General features: G+C 37.9%; 1 protein-coding gene across 1 annotated transcript in view; it reads right to left on the bottom strand.

Annotated features, from left to right (window-relative positions):
* Positions 1-13,804: 13,804 nt before the first annotated feature.
* Positions 13,805-22,403, bottom strand: part of LOC124711432 (signal peptide peptidase-like 3) — a 78,973-nt gene continuing 70,374 nt past the window's right edge. The window contains exons 10-11 of the mRNA XM_047241501.1: positions 21,690-21,834; positions 13,805-16,743 (exon numbers count right to left, since the gene is read on the bottom strand). Coding sequence (XP_047097457.1) covers positions 16,675-16,743; positions 21,690-21,834 — 214 coding nt within the window. The 3' untranslated portion in view covers positions 13,805-16,674. The remainder of the gene's footprint in view (positions 16,744-21,689; positions 21,835-22,403) is intronic.

Raw genomic sequence — 22,403 nt, 5'->3', positions numbered from 1 at the left:
CAGTAGTTATACATGGGAAATGAACATGAAGGCAATATTTAGAAAGGGCATCAGTAGTAGATGAATGCGAGATTGGAGGTATGACACTGAGAGAAGAATTTGACAGAGCATTGAAAGCTACAAGTCAAAACAAAGCCCCTGGAGTATATGACACTCCTTCACAACTACTGATATCCTTGGGAGACATAGCCATGACAAAACTATTCCACCTGGTATACAAGATGTATGAAACAGGTGGAATACACTCAGACTTCAAGAAGATTGTATTAATTCCAGTTTCAAAGAAAGCAAGTGCTGACACCTATCAGTTTAATGCAACATGGTTGCAAAACACTGCCATGAATTATTTACAGAAGAATGGAAAAACTGGTAGAAGTTGACATCAAGGAAGATCAGTTTGGATTCCAGAGAAATATAGGAATACGAGAGGCTATACTGAGCCTTCAATTTATAGGTTAAAGAAAGATAAAGCTGCATTTATATCATATCAATACTTACAGAAAGCTTTCACTGATGTTGGTCTGGAAAACACACTTTAAAATTCTGAAGGTAGCTGGGTAAAATACAGGGAGCAAAAGATTATTTACATCTTGTCCAGAAACCAAGTGTTAGTTACAAGAGTTGATTGGCATGAAAGGGAAGCAGTGGCTGAAAAGGGAACAAAACAAGGATGCAACCTATCCCCATTGTTCTTCAATCTGTATAGTGAGTAAGACGTAAAGGAAACCAAGCGGCAGCTTGGAATAAACATCAGGAAGAAGAAATAAAAATGCTGAGTTTGCAGATAACATACTAATTCTGTCAGAGGTAGCATAGGACTTGGAAGAGCAGCTGAAAGGAATGGACAGTGCCCTAAAAGGCAGATGTAAGATGAACACAACAAAAATAAAATACTGCTAAAAGAATACAGTAGAGTTAAACCAAGTGATGCTGACAAATTATATTAGGAAATGAGGCACCTACATTCAACTCTGCAAGCCACTGTATGGTGTATTGCAGAGGGTACCTTGTTCCACTGCTAGTCATTTCCTTTCTTGTTCTACTCACAAATAGAACAAGGGAATAAGACTATTTAATGCCTCTATATTTCTCTTATCTTCATGGTCCTTACATGAAATATCCATTGGTAGCAGTACAATCTTTCTACAGTCAACTTCAAATACCTGTTACCTAAATTTTCTCAACAGTGTTTCATGAAAAGGAGGCCATTTTCCCTCCAGGGATTTCCATTTGAGTTTATGGAGCATCTCCATAATATTTGAACGTTGATCAATGCTCACCTAAGAGCTGCTTTAACATCTTCCTTCATTCTGACCTGGAAGGGATCTCAAGGAATCTCGCAGTACTCAAGAGTGGATCACATTAATGTTATATTCACGGTTTCCTTTGTAGATGAACCAATCTTTACTAAAATCCTTCCAATAAACTGAAGTCGACCTTTCACCTTCCCAGCATTAGATGAGTATTGATAGAGGGGTAGTAAAGTAACTGATGATGGTCGAATTAAAGAGGAAATTAAATGTAATCCGGCAAAGGCAAGAAAAACATTTCTGAAGAAAAATTTGTTAATACCAAGTGTAAATGTAGGTGTTTGGAAGTGTTTTATGAAGGTATTTGTCTGGAATGTAGCCTTTTACTAATGTGATATGTGGATGATAAAAAGTTCAGAGAAGAAGAGAATAAAAAGTTCTGAAATGTGGGCTACAGGAGAGTGCTAAAGCTTAGCTGGGCAGGTTAAATAACTAAACATGGGACATTGAATCAAATTTGGGAACAAAGAGCTTTATGGTACACCTTGATCAAAAGGAGAGTTTTGTAGATCACACCATGTCACCAAGGAATAGTTAGTTACATAATGATGGGAAGAGTGGACAGTAAAAATTACATAATGATGGGAAGTGTGGACAGTAGACCAAGACTTAAAAGGTAAACTCTAGTGTAGAGAGCTGCATTACGCCAGTCTTTGGATAAGAGTTACTTATGTCTAACCTTGGTTTGTTCCTCACAGTAACAATTCCAAAAAGAACTGAAGAATGCAGTGAAATGGTTACTGAAACTGCACAGGTAATTTCACTTCCCCTTATTCCATCTTTACTTCTCACTTGTGTTAAAGCTGTACATTGCTTACCTGTTGTTCTATTTTTGACTTCTAATTCTACCACATTGCACCTTTCCCATTATTTTTGTCCCCCCACCCCATGTCCTATAAAAGATAGGCCCATTTCAACCTGGGACCTTTGTGACCTGCCCTTCTTTATAACATTTCCCAACATATCCATCTCCCCTTTCTGACTCAGTCTTTCCTTTTCATCCTGTACATTAAGTCTCCCCCAACCCACAGCTCTGGGCAACTTTCCCAATATCTACCCCTTTCCTAGGCCTCTCCAGTCCTTTTCCTTCACCCCTCTCCTTTCCCCTTCAACTCCTCTGCCTGAAGAAGAAGCCGCTGGCTCCAAAAGCTTGCCAATTACAATTGTCTTTGACGTGTGTGTTCTGCCACCTCTTATTGAATAGATTTTTTTTTTTAAATCTAAACAAACAGGGAAATAGTTATATCTGGCATTCCTTCAATCCTCTTAGGTATCTTGAGTCTCCTTGTATATAACAATGACATTTCAGTAGCATTATCAGGTGTTAAATGTGTTAAGCATTGCTAATTAAGTTTTCATGTTCCTCTATACATAGTTCTAACCCACTCATCAACATTTATCAGAACACACAAGAAACTGCAAACTGAAATATGTATACAATATGAAGATGTGCAAAAAGAAAAAGTTGGTGTTGTTAAATGCTGATGATTACTACTGGATTACAAGTAGACAACAAAATTCAGTCACAAGTGACATACCACAAATTGCCAAATGAATGAACAGATCTTTATTTGCAATTAAATTATTATTAGAGAGACATGTAAAATGAAAAGACTCACACAATTAGCTTACTTTCATTCCATAATGTCATACTGTAGCTATCAAACAAAGAAGTTTCTGCACATTGTAATATCGACAAAAAATAGTCAGAGTTAACTGAGTCACAAGTGAGTAGAACAGAGCCTGGAAATGAATTATACAGATTGCAGACTCACGGGATGCATGGAGGCACAGCAGAACTCCCTTTTGTGCGACCAGAACTGTCACTGTTCCATTGAGCTCAACCCAGTTAAGAACAATGTGTCAAACAGCCCAGTTATCAGCATATGTATGAATCTGGACGGGGAAGAAAGATATCTCTGGGAAATGAATAGCTCATACATGGCATGCTGTTACAACAGTGAAGAGAGTTCAGATCCAAAAAACGCAGAATGTTTCGGATATGGATCACACATTGTGACCATTACACTATTAACAATCCCACACACTAAGATGGGTTGCCCACATTGGGGGTAAAAGACACATCAAATTACTACTGTTTAAAGTGACATATTACAGGCACACAAACCTGTTATCCTTTATGGAATCCAGTAAGCAAACATTCAGAAGGGGGAGATTAGGACAACAAGCAGACAGGACAGCAATTCTTTTTCTAAACCCCCATGAGCTCCATAATCAGTACCTTCACTTAGACCAGAAACCATTGAGGTTTTATTTACACTGCGAGGAAAATGTGCAGAGGTGCCACACTAACCAACTGGATCCCCTGGAAGAGTTGTTATTAATGACAAGGTAAGTAGCCTGTCAGTGTTTTCAATGAAGGTGAACTGCCCATAAACCTTTGGTCACAAATAGCACAGATGGTGATTTAGTGATTTACGGCATGACCCAAAGGCCGTTAACATCTGAAAATTCACAAATTAATTGAATAATGTAGGTAGAGATAAAAATTGACACACAGGCCTGAAATGACATGGGTTTTTATTGCAAATAAAAACGATTGAAAAAACTGGCCAACAGATGGCACTGGACAGCAACAGGTTGGCGATGCCGCATAAGAATCTTGCATAAAATGCGAGTTAGATCATCCCTTACCTTGCTGATAAACACCTGCTGGAAGGTACGATATTTATGTAGGATAGCACCCCACCCTATGTTGCTACTCGTGTGGAAGATCTCTTGTGCATATCGTTCAGTGAGGATACATGCTGAGCTGCCATGTCTGTCATGCTTGGTGTCCAATGCTCCCAGCCCTTAATCCGTGTGATTATTCATTTTGCAGTTACCTGAAGTCGCACGTCCACTGCAATCTTCCACCTTCATTACGGGTTCCAGTGGAGAGCATCTGACGACAATTTCCCACTATACCTGCTGATATGCTGAACAGCGCTGGTCACAACATTGTCCCTCAGCTACGGGTACTGTTGACGAATGATGGCCGACATGTCGATCATTTCTTATAAAAACATTATTTTTGATAAAAATAAGATTTTATTCTAATTATTGCTTTTTATTATATGAAGTGCCATCTGTTGCTCATTTTGTGCACTTTCTTGTTTCAATAACACACTCATGATATTTCAAGTATGTATTTCAATTTTTACCTATCTGCTACCTGTAGACAACCTGTAGAGAGTTTCAGGGAGAGCATAAGGGAACAATTGACAGGAATGGGGGAAAGAAATACAGTAGAAGAAGAATGGGTAGCTCTGAGGGATGAAGTAGTGAAGGCAGCAGACGATCAAGTAGGTAAAAAGACGAGGGCTAATAGAAATCCTTGGGTAACAGAAGAAATATTGAATTTAATTGATGAAAGGAGGAAATATAAAAATGCAGTAAATGAAGCAGGCAAAAAGGAATACAAACGTCTCAAAAATGAGATCGACAGGAAGTGCAAAATGGCTAAGCAGGGATGGCTAGAGGACAAATGTAAGGATGTAGAGGCCTGTCTCACTAGGGGTAAGATAGATACTGCCTACAGGAAAATTAAAGAGACCTTTGGAGAGAAGAGAACCACTTGTATGAATATCAAGAGCTCAGATGGTAACCCAGTTCTAAGCAAAGAAGGGAAGGCAGAAAGGTGGAAGGAGTATATAGTGGGTTTATACAAGGGCGATGTACTTGAGGACAATATTATGGAAATGGAAGAGGATGTAGATGAAGACGAAATGGGAGATAAGATACTGTGTGAAGAGTTTGACAGAGCACTGAAAGACCTGAGTCGAAACAAGGCCCCAGGAGTAGACAACATTCCATTAGAACTACTGATGGCCTTGGGAGAGCCAGTCATGACAAAACTCTACCATCTGGTGAGCAAGATGTATGAGACAGGCGAAATACCCTCAGACTTCAAGAAGAATACAATAATTCCAATCCCAAATAAAGCAGGTGTTGACAGATGTGAAACTTACCAAACTATCAGTTTAATAAGTCACAGTTGCAAAATACTAACACAAATTCTTTACAGACGAATGGGAAAACTGGTAGAAGCGGACCTCGGGGAAGATCAGTTTGGATTCCTTAGAAATGTTGGAACACGTGAGGCAATACTAACCTTACGACTTATCTTAGAAGAAAGATTAAGAAAAGGCAAACCTACGTTTCTAGCACTTGTAGACTTAGAGAAAGCTTTTGACAATGTTAACTGGAATACTCTCTTTCAAATTCTGAAGGTGGCAGGGGTAAAATACAGGGAGCGAAAGGCTATTTACAATTTGTACAGAAACCAGATGGCAGTTGTAAGAGTCGAGGGGCATGAAAGGGAAGCAGTGGTTGGGAAAGGAGTGAGACAGGGTTGTAGCCTCTCCCCGATGTTATTCAATCTGTATATTGAGCAAGCAGTAAAGGAAACAAATGAAAAACTTGGAGTAGGTATTAAAATTCATGGAGAAGTAGTAAAAACTTTGAGGTTTGCCGATGACATTGTAATTCTGTCAGAGACAGCAAAGGACTTGGAACAGCAGTTGAACGGAATGGACAGTGTCTTGAAAGGAGGATATAAGATGAACATCAACAAAAGCAAAACGAGGATAATGGAATGTACTCAAATTAAATCAGGTGATGCTGAGGGAATTAGATTAGGAAATGAGACACTTAAAGTAGTAAAGGAGTTTTGCTATTTAGGGAGTAAAATAACTGATGATGGTCGAAGTAGAGAGGATATAAAATGTAGACTGGCAATGTCAAGGAAAGCGTTTCTGAAGAAGAGAAATTTGTTAACATCGAGTATAGATTTAAGTGTCAGGAAGTCGTTTCTGAAAGTATTTGTATGGAGTGTAGCCATGTATGGAAGTGAAACATGGACGATAACTAGTTTGGACAAGAAGAGAATAGAAGCTTTCCAAATGTGGTGCTACAGAAGAATGATGAAGATAAGGTGGGTAGATCACGTAACTAATGAGGAGGTACTGAATAGGATTGGGGAGAAGAGAAGTTTGTGGCACAACTTGACTAGAAGAAGGGATCGGTTGGTAGGACATGTTTTGAGGCATCAAGGGATCACAAATTTAGCATTGGAGGGCAGCGTGGAGGGTAAAAATCATAGAGGGAGACCAAGAGATGAATAAATTAAGCAGATTCAGAAGGATGTAGGTTGCAGTAGGTACTGGGAGATGAAGAAGCTTGCACATGATAGAGTAGCATGGAGAGCTGCATCAAACCAGTCTCAGGACTGAAGACAATAACAACAACAACAACAACCTATCTGCTTTCACTATTTTGCAAAATACTGAATTTTCAAATGTTAAATAACTTTTAGGTCACCCTGTACAGTAATGCATCAAACCTGATTGTGTGTTTAGAGATCAGCACATGTGTACATGATGTATACTCATATTTCCTGAATTACAAGTTGCATCATCACCAAACACTTAACTTTTCACAGAACCAGTCTTTTATTATTTGGAGCATAAGTATGCTCTCAGACTTAGATCCCGTCTCAACTATAGATAGTAGGACGTCTTCAGTAAGAACAGTCTACAACAACTGTTGAAGTGTATACTACCGTGTACCAAAGTATCAGCAACTTCAAGGCGCCAATGGCTTCTCGTGGATCTTGCGTAGATGCATTTTTTCCCCTATTCTACTACCTGTCGTGTCCCACTGACGTGTCCTGAGAGGGAGTGGAAGGTCTGCATTGGTGCGCGTCAGAGAACTTACTTGGCATGAGGTCTCGGTGGTGTGGGCCGCCAACTCCTCACTGCTCCGTGGTAGAGAAGGCTGCAAGGTGAGCTAGAGTACGGAACTCGGATAGGATCTTAGGGAAGCTTTCATGTATGAACACTCGATGTATAGAACGATTATACAGGAAGTACCCCTGGCACTTGTGATTTAAATAAGATTCTATATACAGTCTCCAATGATTGTCTATCTGGCTATGCAGTTGCCATCCCTAACTTCCCAAACCTAAGTCCTAATACAGCAGAGGCGAGCGCACCAGACTAAGTGTCAGCTGTGTCGATTCATCCTCAATCCCTACTTGTTGCTGTGCTCAATACTCTCCTGCAATTCTTGCAGCATCCCGACGCCGACTAACGTGGACCGGCGTCCTAGGTACCTCACTCCATCACTGTCCTTCGATCTAGCGGCTATCCGCTTTTATAGGGGGTAGTGCACCCGGCACCACGTGTTCTAGAAGGTTCTAGCACCCCCAAACTTTGAGCCCTGAGTAGGTTAGTCACGTGGCAGCATGTGATGCCTACGTGATGAACTAACCATTCTCCACTGTTTGCTGTGTCCAAGGGTTGCCACTAACTGTGCTTGAGCCTTGTGATACTGCATAAGTCCCTCTTGTTAGTCGAGTACACATTACACATTAGATAGTCTGGTCACATCCGCCTCGCTTGATCTGTAGCAATAATTTTCCAGCCTACATGATTTTAATTCTATCTTCTACTATTCGTGACATAACACCACTTATTTTTTTCTTGCAAACACCGCATTTAAGAACAGATCATATAATCCAGAATGAGAGTTATACTCTGCAGCAGAATGTGCATCAATATGAAACTTCCTGGCAGATGAAAACTGCATTCCAGACCGAGATTCGAACTTAGGACTTTTGCAAAGGTCCCGATTTTGAGTCTTGGTTCATCACACAGTTTTCATCTGCCAGGAAATTTCAGATTGTTACACACAATAATCTTGGTGTAGAAATTATACAATCATGAACACAATACTTTCTGTACTCTACTTGAGACCACATCTCTTAACTCCACTGCTTCTCTCTTAACAACTGATGAAAGAATAAACACACAGGATGATAACAGATTGCAATTACTGCTGCCACATGGCAAATGTGAACACAATCCTCACACAGGATGTTTACACATGCTTCACAGGAGATATCACTGTGGATTATGACTTGTTTTGTTATTGATTTGATGTGTGCTATGTGGTTCACCAACTACAAATTGTAATGTATTGGAGAAACAGTCTCCTTTTTGCCAATACAATTTTCTCTCTAATGTAGTATAATTACATGAATCGGTAATATTTGAAATGTGTAAGCTAATTTTGACTCACCCTTCCTAACAATTTACTGAACATGGTCTTCCATCTGCATTTAACCTTTTATTTCTGTAGATTTCACCTGGGAACCTACAGGGTTGATGACGGGATAACTACAGGTGTAAATTTCTAAAAATGATTACTAATGGTGAACTTCATCGTAGTACATTTTTAAGCATTGCCACTGGATATTGCACTCAAACAATATTTCTTGACATTCTTTTATTCGAGTTCGGCTTTTTTCTGCTCCAAGTACCCATTTTTTCTTCTACCTCCCATTTACTTGTGGTGAATACATAATTTCTGCACTACACATCACTTTAATGGAATGACTAAAAGCAATAAAATGTGATATCAGAGACAATTTGGGGAAAAAGTACTGTCAATTGTGCTGCAGTTCTACTGGGTCTTGCTGCTACTGGAGTGTGTGAAAGAGGAGAAGCGGAGGTAGTACATATAAATAGCTAAAATACAGCAATTTAAGATCAATTTTTGACAATCAGTTCCTGCCGTTCCTTAGACGCAATCTATAAAATTACTTTTCTGCTGTACGAGCCTATTCCCTTCTCTTAAATCTCCATTATAAATACTGGCAGGATAAGGACCAGCAAAATAACTTTTGTGCTTCCAAAAGGAACTGCACCAGTTATGCTCATGGTGATACATCCTGGGCTACTGGATTGTTTTCAGGACTAAGAATGTTGGAAAATATTAAGATAAGAATACTATACTTCAGCATCATACTTTAGCAAGAAAGTGCTGTGGTGAAAAATAAAATATGTTGTTGTTGTGGTCTTCAGTCCTAAGACCGGTTTGATGCAGCTCTCCATGCTACTCTATCCTGTGCAAGCTTTTTCATCTCCCAGTACCTACTGCAACCTACATCCTTCTGAATCTGCTTAGTGTATTCATCTCTTGGTCTCCCTCTACGATTTTTACCCTCCACGCTGCCCTCCAATACTAAATTGGTGATCCCTTGATGCCTCAGAACATGTCCTACCAACCGATCCCTTCTTCTGGTCAAGTTGTGCCACAAACTTCTCTTCTCCCCAATCCTATTCAATACTTCCTCATTAGTTATGTGATCTACCCATCTAATCTTCAGCATTCTTCTGTAGCACCACATTTCAAAAGCTTCTATTCTCTTCTTGTCCAAACTATTTATCGTCCATGTTTCACTTCCATACATGGCTACACTCCATACGAATACTTTCAGAAATGACTTCCTGACACTTAAATCAATACTGGATGTTAACAAATTTCTCTTCTTCAGAAACGCTTTCCTTGCCATTGCCAGCCTACATTTTATATCCTCTCTACTTCGACCATTATCAGTTATTTTGCTCCCCAAATAGCAAAACTCCTTTACTACTTTAAGTGCCTCATTTCCTAATCTAATTCCCTCAGCATCACCCGACTTAATTAGGCTACATTCCATTATCCTTGTTTTGCTTTTGTTGATGTTCATCTTATATCCTCCTTTCAAGACACTGTCCATTCCATTCAACTGCTCTTCCAAGTCCTTTGCTGTCTCGGACAGAATTACAATGTCATCGGCGAACCTCAAAGTTTTTATTTCTTCTCCATGAATTTTAATACCTACTCCGAATTTTTCTTTTGTTTCCTTTACTGCTTGCTCAATATACAGATTGAATAACATCGGGGAGAGGCTACAACCCTGTCTCACTCCCTTCCCAACCACTGCTTCCCTTTCATGTCCCTCGACTCTTATAACTGCGATCTGGTTTCTGTACAAATTGTAAATAGCCTTTCGCTCCCTGTATTTTACCCCTGCCACCTTTAGAATTTGAAAGAGAGTATTCCAGTCAACATTGTCAAAAGCTTTCTCTAAGTCTACAAATGCTAGAAACGTAGGTTTGCCTTTCCTTAATCTTTCTTCTAAGATAAGTCTTAAGGTCAGTATTGCCTCACGTGTTCCAGTGTTTCTACGGAATCCAAACTGATCTTCCCCGAGGTTGGCTTCTACTAGTTTTTCCATTCGTCTGTAAAGAATTCGTGTTAGTATTTTGCAGCTGTGACTTATTAAGCTGATAGTTCGGTAATTTTCACATCTGTCAACACCTGCTTTCTTTGGGATTGGAATTATTATATTCTTCTTGAAGTCTGAGGGTATTTCGCCTGTCTCATACATCTTCCTCACCAGATGGTAGAGTTTTGTCAGGACTGGCTCTCCCACGGCCGTCAGTAGTTCCAATGGAATATTGTCTACTCCGGGGGCTTTGTTTCGACTCAGGTCTTTCAGTGCTCTGTCAAACTCTTCACGCAGTATCATATCTCCCATTTCATCTTCATCTACATCCTCTTCCATTTCCATAATATTGTCCTCAAGTACATCGCCCTTGTATAGACCCTCTATATACTCCTTCCACCTTTCTGCTTTCCCTTCTTTGCTTAGAACTGGGTTTCCATCTGAGCTCTTGATATTCATACAAGTCGTTCTCTTATCTCCAAAGGTCTCTTTAATTTTCCTGTAGGCGGTATCTATCTTACCCCTAGTGAGATAGGCCTCTACATCCTTACATTTGTCCTCTAGCCATCCCTGCTTAGCCATTTTGCACTTCCTGTCGATCTCATTTTTGAGACGTTTGTATTCCTTTTTGCCTGTTTCACTTACTGCATTTTTATATTTTCTCCTTTCATCAATTAAATTCAATATTTCTTCTGTTACCCAAGGATTTCTACTAGCCCTCGTCTTTTTACCTACTTGATCCTCTGCTGCCTTCACTACTTCATCCCTCAAAGCTACCCATTCTTCTTCTACTGTATTTATTTCCCCCATTCCTGTCAATTGCTCCCTTATGCTCTCCCTGAATCTCTGTACCACCTCTGGTTCTTTCAGTTTATCCAGGTCCCATCTCCTTAAATTCCCACCTTTTTGCAGTTTCTTCAGTTTTAATCTACAGGTCATAACCAATAGATTGTGGTCAGAGTCCACATCTGCCCCTGGAAATGTCTTACAATTTAAAACCTGGTTCCTAAATCTCTGTCTTACCATTATATAATCTATCTGATACCTTTTAGTATCTCCAGGGTTCTTCCATGTATACAACCTTCTTTCATGATTCTTAAACCAAGTGTTAGTTATGATTATGTTGTGCTCTGTGCAAAATTCTACCAGGCGGCTTCCTCTTTCATTTCTGTCCCCCAATCCATATTCACCTACTATGTTTCCTTCTCTCCCTTTTCCTACACTCGAATTCCAGTCACCCATGACTATTAAATTTTCGTCTCCCTTCACAATCTGAATAATTTCTTTTATTTCATCATACATTTCTTCAATGTCTTCGTCATCTGCAGAGCTAGTTGGCATATAAACTTGTACTACTGTAGTAGGTGTGGGCTTCGTATCTATCTTGGCCACAATAATGCGTTCACTATGCTGTTTGTAGTAGCTTACCCGCATTCCTATTTTCCTATTCATTATTAAACCTACTCCTGCATTACCCCTATTTGATTTTGTGTTTATAACCCTGTAGTCACCTGACCAGAAGTCTTGTTCCTCCTGCCACCGAACTTCACTAATTCCCACAATATCTAACTTCAACCTATCCATTTCCCTTTTTAAATTTTCTAACCTACCTGCCCGATTAAGGGATCTGACATTCCACGCTCCGATCCGTAGAACGCCAGTTTTCTTTCTCCTGATAACGACATCCTCTTGAGTAGTCCCCGCCCGGAGATCCGAATGGGGGACTATTTTACCTCCGGAATATTTTACCCAAGAGGACGCCATCATCATGTAATCATACAGTAAAGCTGCATGCCCTCGGGAAAAATTACGGCTGTAGTTTCCCCTTGCTTTCAGCCGTTCGCAGTACCGGCACGGCAAGGCCGTTTCGGTTATTGTTACAAGGCCAGATCAGTCAATCATCCAGACTGTTGCCCTTGCAACTACTGAAAAGGCTGCTGCCCCTCTTCAGGAACCACACGTTTGTCTGGCCTCTCAACAGATACCCCTCCGTTGTGGTTGCACCTACGGTACGGCTATCTGTATCGCTGAGGCACGCAAGCCTCCCCACCAACGGCAAGGTCCATGGTTCATGGGGGGGGAAATAAAATATCAAATGCCCACAATTCATGCGTAGTTTATTGTGTTAATGGGGGTAGAGCTCAGGACCTAGTAGCCAACTGTCATTATTTAAATAAAACTATGTCCAACTTTATATATATCTTATTGTCCAGTTACTCCATGCGCAAAATTGTGGTAGATGAAGCCTTGTTTTGAATCAGTGTGAGTGAAAGAATGGAAAGGAAATAGACTGTGTGGGGCAGAGAATTAGAAAGCTAACTCTACCATTGACTGTCTGTCACTTCTTTTACATTGTTGCTATTAATTTCTTTCATTCATAGCTTGAAGTATTCATTAAATTATCTTCATGTACCGATACCAATTTATAAACATATGATTGCGTCTTATTTTCCTACGTTCAGCTTATCTTCTATTTAAAAAGTGAGTATGAGTCCTAATGTCACCCGATAACTCTGAAGTGCAGTGTGGGAATCCTGTATTATTGTCCTGTTGGAAATCTTCAATAGCCTTTAAAACTTACATAAATTAATATTTTAGTTATATGCATCCAAGTTACTTCTACGTGTTTTATAATGCCACCTACTCACCTTCTGTTAAATTGTTGCCTGTGTCTTCTTCTCTCTTGGAGTTCAACGAAGAACTTCATTGAGCCATTTGCTTCTTTTTTCCCTTAACTTATCTTACTACTTCTTGATGTACAATTCCCCATTACCAATTAAGTGAACTTCAGTTTCCTAATTTTTTTGTACTTAAAGTACATGTTAAAGCACACAAATATGAACTGATTGTGCCCTTTCTGTTTCAGACACATGAGAAACTCAGTTTCGAAAACACTATTTAATTTACAAAAAGCACTTTGGGCCATTTTGACTTTTCTGGTTTTTTCTTTTGCTGTCATCTTCACCAAATGAGGTGGTGCAATGGTTAGCAAGCTAAACTCACATTTGGGAGGATGACTGTTCAAATCCCTGTCCAGCCATCCAGATTTAGGTTTTCAGTGATTCCCCAAAATTTCTCCAGTACAGTTCCTTTGAAATGGGCATGGCTGATTTCCTTTCATAATCTGAGCTTGTGCTCTGTCTCTAATGACTGGTCTGCCAATGTGACAAACTCTTCAATCATCTCTCCTAAACAGAAAACCTCATCAGTTCAATCAGTTCTCAATAATTCTAGTTCTATGATGACACTGTTAAGCTGTACAATTTTTTTTTCAACATTGTTTGCAGGTTTTTTGTCTTATGTAATTTATTTTCAGGCCCAATGTCAAACTTGAGCTATTAAGGTTCCTGCATCTTTTGTAATAGTAATTTATTTGCAATAGAAGCACACAATACAATGTCATTATCAAAATGAACATTATTCAGATATGTTCTATTAACATGTATTCCCTGCTCATTTTTTTCAATTTAAGGAATGCAAAACTTCCCCCAGAGTGGCAGTGTAGTTTTGGTGGAATGGAATTTCCTTGGATCACTTCTTTCACTCTGAAAATTTCATTTAGCACCAAACAATATGAAGTGAAGCCTAGAAATATAAAATGTAAATGATAAAAAATTAATATGAACAAAACAATAAACTGTGCTATATAATATAAGAATGAGATCAATCAAATGCGTAAAAGTAAATAATTTTCTAGAAAGTATTCCTCTATGCTGTTAAATGCAATATGTGCCCGGAGATTACAACTGTACTAAAATTGACAAAGAAAGAAATAGGACTAATGATTAGAAATGAAACAGCTGCAGCAATGTCAGTGGTATAGTGGAGGAAACAGTGGGGAACTGAGTCCAAGTATGCACTTAAGACCCTAAAAAACAATGCCATTTTATGTTTCTCACAAACATCAACACAACTTTACTGCCTAAATTTTTGTTTGGTCTTTGAACAGAAATACACAGCAAAAATAATATATAGAAATGTGAATAGTTAGGAAATTGGAGCTGTTCAATATTTTTAATCTCTTTCTCTTTTCTGCAAATAAATTTGTGTACAGCATAATTCCCAAAACACAAAAAATTAAATGTAATAATTCAGCACAATTTTCACAACCTATCAATATGAGGCACAAATTTATAACCACTCAACCAGTCTCTTCAATCATTATAAACTACAATAATCATTTAATTGGGGAGAAAAAAAAAGCAATGGAAAATTTACATAACATTCTCTTCCCAAAAATTCTGAAGCACTGACAGTTTTTTGGTACTACCAATATGGTAACAATAATAGAGATGGTGTCATCTGCAAGATATAGAGTTCATTACCGTTGTTATCAAAGGAAGTTTTGTCATAAAATAGATAACAAATATGTCAGTCAAAAGCCTCCAGCAACACACATCTGACACACAAAAATCAGAAACAAAGTTCAGATGCTCAAGTTACACAAGATTCTTCACATAACATTATGGGGCAACAGAAGATCAATTAAAACATGAGCCTGCAGCCATATAACTAAATCTGTCAGTGAAATACTTATGGGTGCATTTATTAGTACATTTTTCACATGAAACTGAAATCAGAATAAAATTTAAGAATCAGGTATCAAAAAGATTTCAACCAAGTTATCCACTGTTCAGATGAACCATACAGAAGCTGCCAAATCACACAATATAGTGTCTTAATTTATGGTTAAGTGTCTGAAGTCCATGTGACCCATAAGAAATAATCTAAAAACAAACATTATCTGTACAGTTTAAGCTCCAAGTCCAATTGTTATTGAATGCCAGGCTGGCAAAACTGACTTATTATTGAGCACAGAATCCATCAGCATTATTCATAACAACTTTGAGGCATTGTTTCACTTAAATGTAGACTTCAATATGAAGTTACCAACAAGGTAACTTATTTGAAATAACTTTGTTTTTCAATATAAAATAAACAATTCAGGGAAACAAGAGTCAGAATAAGGTCATCTTCCATGTATATATCTTCGGGGGAGGGGGGTGGCCAGAGTAAATATTGCTGTAACTACCATGATTATACTTCTGTGTGGTTCATCTTCAAACTGGTCTGGATTCCCTATTTAGCTGTCATCTTCATTTCATAAAATATATAAGAAACAAGAAAATTATAATGGATAGTTGGTTACATTCTAAAGAAACAGTGGTAATAACACTCACAGCCTGGTGAACAGAATTTTAAGTTGTACACAAACTACAAAATATAGAAGCTGAAAAACTGAAGTAATATGACATAATATTGAATAACTTCTCATCTCATAGTTAACTGGATAAGTAAAGAAATGTTTTCAATGCCCAGTTAACTTCAAAATGTAAGTGCTCTAAACATTGAATGCGAAATCAAATACATCTGTTCTAAACTGCAAACAGATTTGGTTCTTGAACAGTTTGAATTAATAATGTGTTACATTTTTGCTGTCTACAGTATACCTGTCAAGAAACACCGCTCTGAAAACAAAACAAAATGACAAGTTACAGTGAGTGACTTTTTTGAAATGTAGTTCTAAATCTCTCTCAATATTATCAACTTTCAATATTTTGTAAGACACAAACAAAGCAAACTTAAAGCAATTATTACAAAACTTTTAATGGCCTTTTTATTATTGCTTGTACATGTGACAATAGCAGTACCAACAAATCTTTCAAGAAATAAAAAAAACAGGTAAACAAAAACAATGCTCTTTCCACATCTGCTTATCTTGCACTATTATAATACTGATCTAACAATGAGAAACCACCATGAATCTCATCCAAGCAGCAAAATACAGTCACAAATATTGTTAAGTAGCTGGAGGACATCCTGCAGCAATAAAAAGTAAAGGTTAGAGAAGAAACTCGGTTAAGCCTCTTTGTGTGACTAGGAGTACCCCACACGCACACACATACCGGTAACATGTTGCCGGGTGAACAGTATTTCATATTTGTATGAAACACGTAGAATAAATAAACAAGGTCATTTGTTATGACACACAGCACAGTTGTCAAATGGTGTAGTCTTTGATGATAATCACTAATATGCTTGTGTTTCATTTCACTTCCAACAGTGAGATGCAAACAATGAATACTTTAGTGGTAAGTCTTAAGTGGAGTAACAAACTCCGTCCAACACTGATGTAGTGAACACACAATTTGAGGAATCTCACATTCTAACACAGACAGTGACAGATGCAGCAATAACAGCTTGACACTTAAACCATTGAGAGTTGATCCCAATCTTCTGACACTTCCATAACAACACTGAGCCTACCCACCATAACAGTAAGATTCAAAGATGCACTGTGGCATGTCAAACTTCTAAGTGTTTTGATGGTGGGTGTATGATGAACGGTTCACTCCACATTCTCCGTAAATCACCCTGCAATGAAATACCATTCTTTCAAAACAATTCCAGATGACAAGTAATTATTCTAGGCAAAACACTGTATTACTGTCTGCAATCAATATCAGTTCATTTATAATGAAATAAAACTATTCTATTAATATTTTCAGTTATGATGAACATCCCTTGCCAGGACATTACAAGATCTGTGTATAGGTATCTGCTAAAAATTGCAAATAATGAAATAATCATATCTACTTCATGTCTGTAGTCTGAAGCAGAGGTAAGATAAGTTATGAACACCCCACTCCATTGTTCTATGGTTCCATTTCTATTGTCTTACAAAAATGGTTTCTCAAACCAAGTTTTAGAATAACTGGCATTGCAGTATCTACTTAACCACTCTAGGAAATTTACCATTTAAATCAGAATGGTATCCTTCTCCAAGGACAGCCAGATATATTTATTATTACAGAATTGTTAAGGCTTTCATGGCCACTTGTTGACAAACTGCCTATTGGTTTCTGTCTCGAGTTCTTCGGCCAACATTGGCTAAAGAATCCGAGACAGAAGTCAACAGGCAGTTTCTACTACTACTACTACTACTACTACTACTACCACCACCACTACCACTACTACTACTACTACTACATATGGTCATGATGATATCACTTCCAGTGCAAAAAATTATTACACTATGAACAGTGCTAGAGAAAACTGTCAATGAGGACTATTTATGTGAACACTCAAGTGGGAATACAAAGTGAAAGAAGTGAAATCTGATGTGATAATGTATGGGACACAAAGAGTGTGGCACAGAGATGGGTGGAAGAGGAAGGGGGGGCAGATACAGTGTAAAGAATTATTACATTGGGGGAAGAAAAAAAGAAGACTAAATTTATGGTCTAGTGTGGACTTGCCTGTATTAAAAATGGGTTCTGGAGAATACACACAAATACTTATTTTCTCTTGTTTTTAATGCTCAATCTCTTTCATATCAACACTTTCTTCAGTTTCTCATTTTAAATAATTCCTTTGTTGTGTAAAGTACTTACTTTTACTTTAGCAGGCATTTCCACTAACCAGCAGTTGCCTGTCCTAGATGCCACAGACGTATATCATGATGATCTTTTTCTGATAGACCTCTCCTTTCCATGGATTTGGCTATAGTTTGCCTCCACACTGCCTCAGCTCCTCCTCCAAGGCAGACACCAATTGCACAAACACTGCACCTATTATTGTTCCTCCATCCATCAGGCATGTCCATACCATTTCAGTACTCTAGCATCAATCCTATCTGTGATTGGTTCCACAGCATCCCTTTGCATTCTTGCGTTTTCGTTTCTCAGTCAATCCAAGCAAGTTACCCTCATGCTCCACAGTAACCCGTCCATTCTGACAGCCTCAATCCCCTCCCCCTTTCCTTCATTCAATGTCCAGCACTCTCCACTGTATGTCAGGATGCTTCCAACCACAGCATACAGCACTACTTTCTTTGTTCGCCAGGAAGTGTGTGAAACTCCAAAAGATACCATTAATGATCTAATAGCTACCCTCACTTGACTTAACCTGTGGGATATGTCCACTTCACAGTGGCTGATCTTACTGATTAGTGAACCCAGATACTTGAACACTTAAAACATTTCTTACCCAGCCAAACTCACAATCAAAATCCTCAGTTTGCCCACTTCCAAAGTAATATTCTGTTTTATCCATACGTCTGTTAGTCACCATTGTCTATAAGCATCCATTAATTTTCTCACACCTAATTCAGAGCCAAAAGTACTCAATCATTGGCAAACAGTAATTAATGTAAACGCTTATGCTGTACTGCTATGATAAAACTTTTGCACTGTCTATTACAGTAACCAAAAACAACTTCTAAATACAACTTACACAAGGCTGGTAATTAGAACATCCTTTTCTTAAGCCTTTACTTGTTTTCACACTTTCTGATATCTTCCCACCAAACTTCACAACTTCCTCATATTTGTGGTATACCCATTTCACCAACTCTATTAATGCATCATCCACTCAAACATTTTCCAATGCTGCCCATAGTAACTTTCTTGCACAGAATCATACATCTTTTCTAAATCAACAGAGATCTCAATTTATTGTGATAATTTTCTTGCACATATGGCATGCACCAAAGGGGTTATCAACATAGCTTTTCCCAGCAATGATACCTAACTTTTCTTTAGATACAATGATATTCACAACCTTTTGCAATCTATTCTTTACTATACTACCGAACAACCTCCTCTCTTAAGCCATTACATTTATTCACAACCTTTTGCAATCTATTCTTTACTATACTACTGAGCAACCTCCTCTCTTAAGCCATTACATTTATTCCTCTGTAATTAGTCTGATCTCTCCTGCCACCTTTCTTATACATGGCAGTAATATAAGATGTTTTCCAGTCTTGAGATACTTCATCTGCCTAAACCATTTTATTAAAAATAGTTACAAGTGCTACTACCACTTTAGGTCCTCCATACTTCAATAATTTCACTACTATGTCACCATGACCAGCTGCCTTTCCATTGTTTTTATTTTTGAAGGGCCTGATAAACTTCATTGTTGGCCACCTCTTGCACAGGATAACTCTCCACTTCATTCTGCTCTTCTCAAAACTCTTCCCTGTGCTCTGTAATAAGATATGTAAAACATGCCTTCCATTCATAAATGGCAATCACTTTAGCTCCTCATCTAATTTTAGCAGGCACTCTCATTTGATACACAAATCACCAAGACCCTGATGCCGTGTTGTATCAACTAAATGTTCTAGGTCAGCAAATTTCTATATCCCATGGCTTCTCTTTAGCTCAGATAACCATCCTCCTTACTCTCTTAACCCCTTCACTGCTATGGATGTCTATACATATCCTGCTACACTATTCACCAGGTGCCGTGGACTGTATACGCATGGCACTTGGATTTTCCTACAAACATTTGTATTTGTCCCTAGATGCCAACCCCTCACTGGTGCAGATGAGCTACTTCTATATCTCCCTGAATAACGAAGTTTTGGGTATTTATCAAACAACGTATGTGCCTCATCATCAGGTGCTATCATTTGCTAAAACTTCATTTTGATATCTTGAATAGTTTTGAGCACATGCACCAGCATTTGGTGACCAGCAGAGTCATAGCAAAAGCCACCTTCAGCACAGAATGCGTAGAGCATGTCTGCAGCACTGAAAAGATTGTGTTGTAGTGATCTCTATCTTACTGTCTTTTAGAACTTAACTATTTCTGATAAGCGGTCTTCTTTTCTTCAGTCCTTTCTCTTAAGGCCTGAGTCAACCACTCAGCAACCACTCCCTCTTCTTCGTGTGAATTAACATCATTTAATCCCATATTACCTTTGTCAATCCAAACTAGCCACCATTACTATTTAAAATTATTAAACTGTTCATATTCTTATTTATGCATTCTTCTGTTACTTCTTGGTAGAATAATTCCATATTTAAGGTTGAATAACAAGTACACTGTTTTTGTTTTGCTTCTAACTAGTTTTCGGCTTATTAGGTCATCTTCAGGAAACAACTGTCAAAAATCTGCAAGGGACACCTAAAGAACTCATGTTCCTTGTAGATGCTTATCAGTTGTTTCCTGGAGATGGCTTGATAAACCAAAAACTAGATAGAAATAAACAAAAATCAGTAGAACAACAACAGTGTACTTGTTATTCAAACTGTCCACATTCCTTTCTTCTTTCCTTCTCGCCCAACATTTTCTTTGTCTCTCTTACACAATTTACTCCAAACCTTGAAATGACATGATTCTACAGTGTTTAATGTTAAGGTAACATTATAGCTATTTATTTCTTACATACTTTGGTGAATTTTCTACCCTGTCAGTGCTCAAAAAGTATTGGGAGTAAAAGTAACTATGCCTGAAGAATTGGGCACACTTTCAGTTTTCAGAGGGAATACGAACTCTTCTTCCCAACTGCTTCATTAATCAATGCTCTTTGGAACTGGTGGGAGGCACATAGCCTGAAGCATAAATTTTACAATGAACTATTGGCCATACACAATGAAGCAACACTGGCCTTACCAACCCAAGGCCAGTTTTCATCTTAAAGGTAGCAAAAATTCCTCAGTCTTGATTTAAGTGCCAATTCAGTGAGGTTTTACCCTCATTCCTTAAATTGTTTCTATTCCACCAGCAACTTTCTATTTCCATATGTAGTTAAATTAATTTGTTTCTGCACAACTTTACTTTTTCTCTATTAAGAACCAGTTGTTGAGCTCTGCACTAAATTAATATCAAGTTGCAATATGTCTCAATGTATATTTCAACAATATTTTTTTATACAAAAGTTCCATGAGGTGAAATGTACAACATAAGGAATATGTAATTTTTTGTAAAACAAACAAATAAATAAATAAATCTACAAATACCAATGAACATGTAGTTCTTTCATTACTTTTCTTTTTACTGCAAACAGTTAGTTTGAAAACATCTGAATTTATGGCAAACTATTGCAAAAATAAAAGTGTCAACCACAAGCAAGAAGTTACAGTAAACTAGGATTATAAGTTGTGGAACAGAAACCAAAGCACATGAATAAATAAATAATGTCAGCATTTTCTCTAATTATTTACCTTCAGAGTCACACTTTTTTACTGAGTACTTTTTAGATGACATTTAAATGGTATTTTTCATATGCTCTCACAACTTTTGAAACTTCCTTCTGTTGCAAAAATCTATACTCAAACAACTAGTCACAGTTTCAAAAATAAATGTTTGATAATATAGTAATTTATAATTGTGACCACAACTCAGCTTCAATTAATACATAACAAACTTACTGCTCACCAATACAGGAGATGTTGAATCACAGACAGAGATTGCTACACATTTTAGTATTTCTCCCAAAAGGCCTTCTTCTGAAGTAGAAAGCACACACACGCTGCAGCCACAGACAGCTATCTATGCTTTTCATACATTGTTGCATTAATACGTACCTTAAGATAGGCCATTGTGAGCAGAGGTAACAGCGTAAACGGCACAAGATACAGAAGGGCAGGCTGCGCAGCTTTAAACACCTCCGATGACACTGTTGCTGTCAGCAAACCAAGGAAGTAACCAATCAGAGAGCAATGGAAGTAGCTGAAACATGTAACATTCAAACTTCAGACTCAAGGTGCTAACACTAATTAATGCAAGAAATCTGAAACTGTTGTTACACGGTATCTACTCACATATCTCGTTAATAATGGGAAAACTATTTGTTTCTGAGCTGAATATCTATTACAGATGATCATAAGGATTATCTATAAAAACTGATAGGACTTCATACCGCATCATTTCATAGGTCCTGAGTGTTATTTCAAGATGTGTGTGTATTCCAACGCTCTAACAAAGTGCTGGCACATCAAGATCAATGCTATATAAATCAGTGATGAACTTCAACTGAGTGGCATCTAGAATACTCATATTACAATAGTTCTGTTCCATGTATTCTGTGACATACATTTTATTTATTTGCAACACATATCAATGACATATACTAAGAAATATCACTGTATTACTATGCTAGTATTAATTATAACCTAACTATTAATTTAAAAGTTTCTGTGTACTTAATGGAGCAGGATTTACCAAAAAAAGTCCAATTCAGTAAAACCACATAACATTATCAACAAGATATTTCCCACATGTGCAGTAACGTACATTAT

Source organism: Schistocerca piceifrons, chromosome 8 (genome assembly GCF_021461385.2).
Source record: "Schistocerca piceifrons isolate TAMUIC-IGC-003096 chromosome 8, iqSchPice1.1, whole genome shotgun sequence".
Lineage (NCBI taxonomy): Eukaryota > Metazoa > Arthropoda > Insecta > Orthoptera > Acrididae > Schistocerca > Schistocerca piceifrons.
The sequence above is the reverse complement of the archived record's forward strand: the minus strand, read 5'-3'. Positions and strand labels throughout refer to the sequence as shown.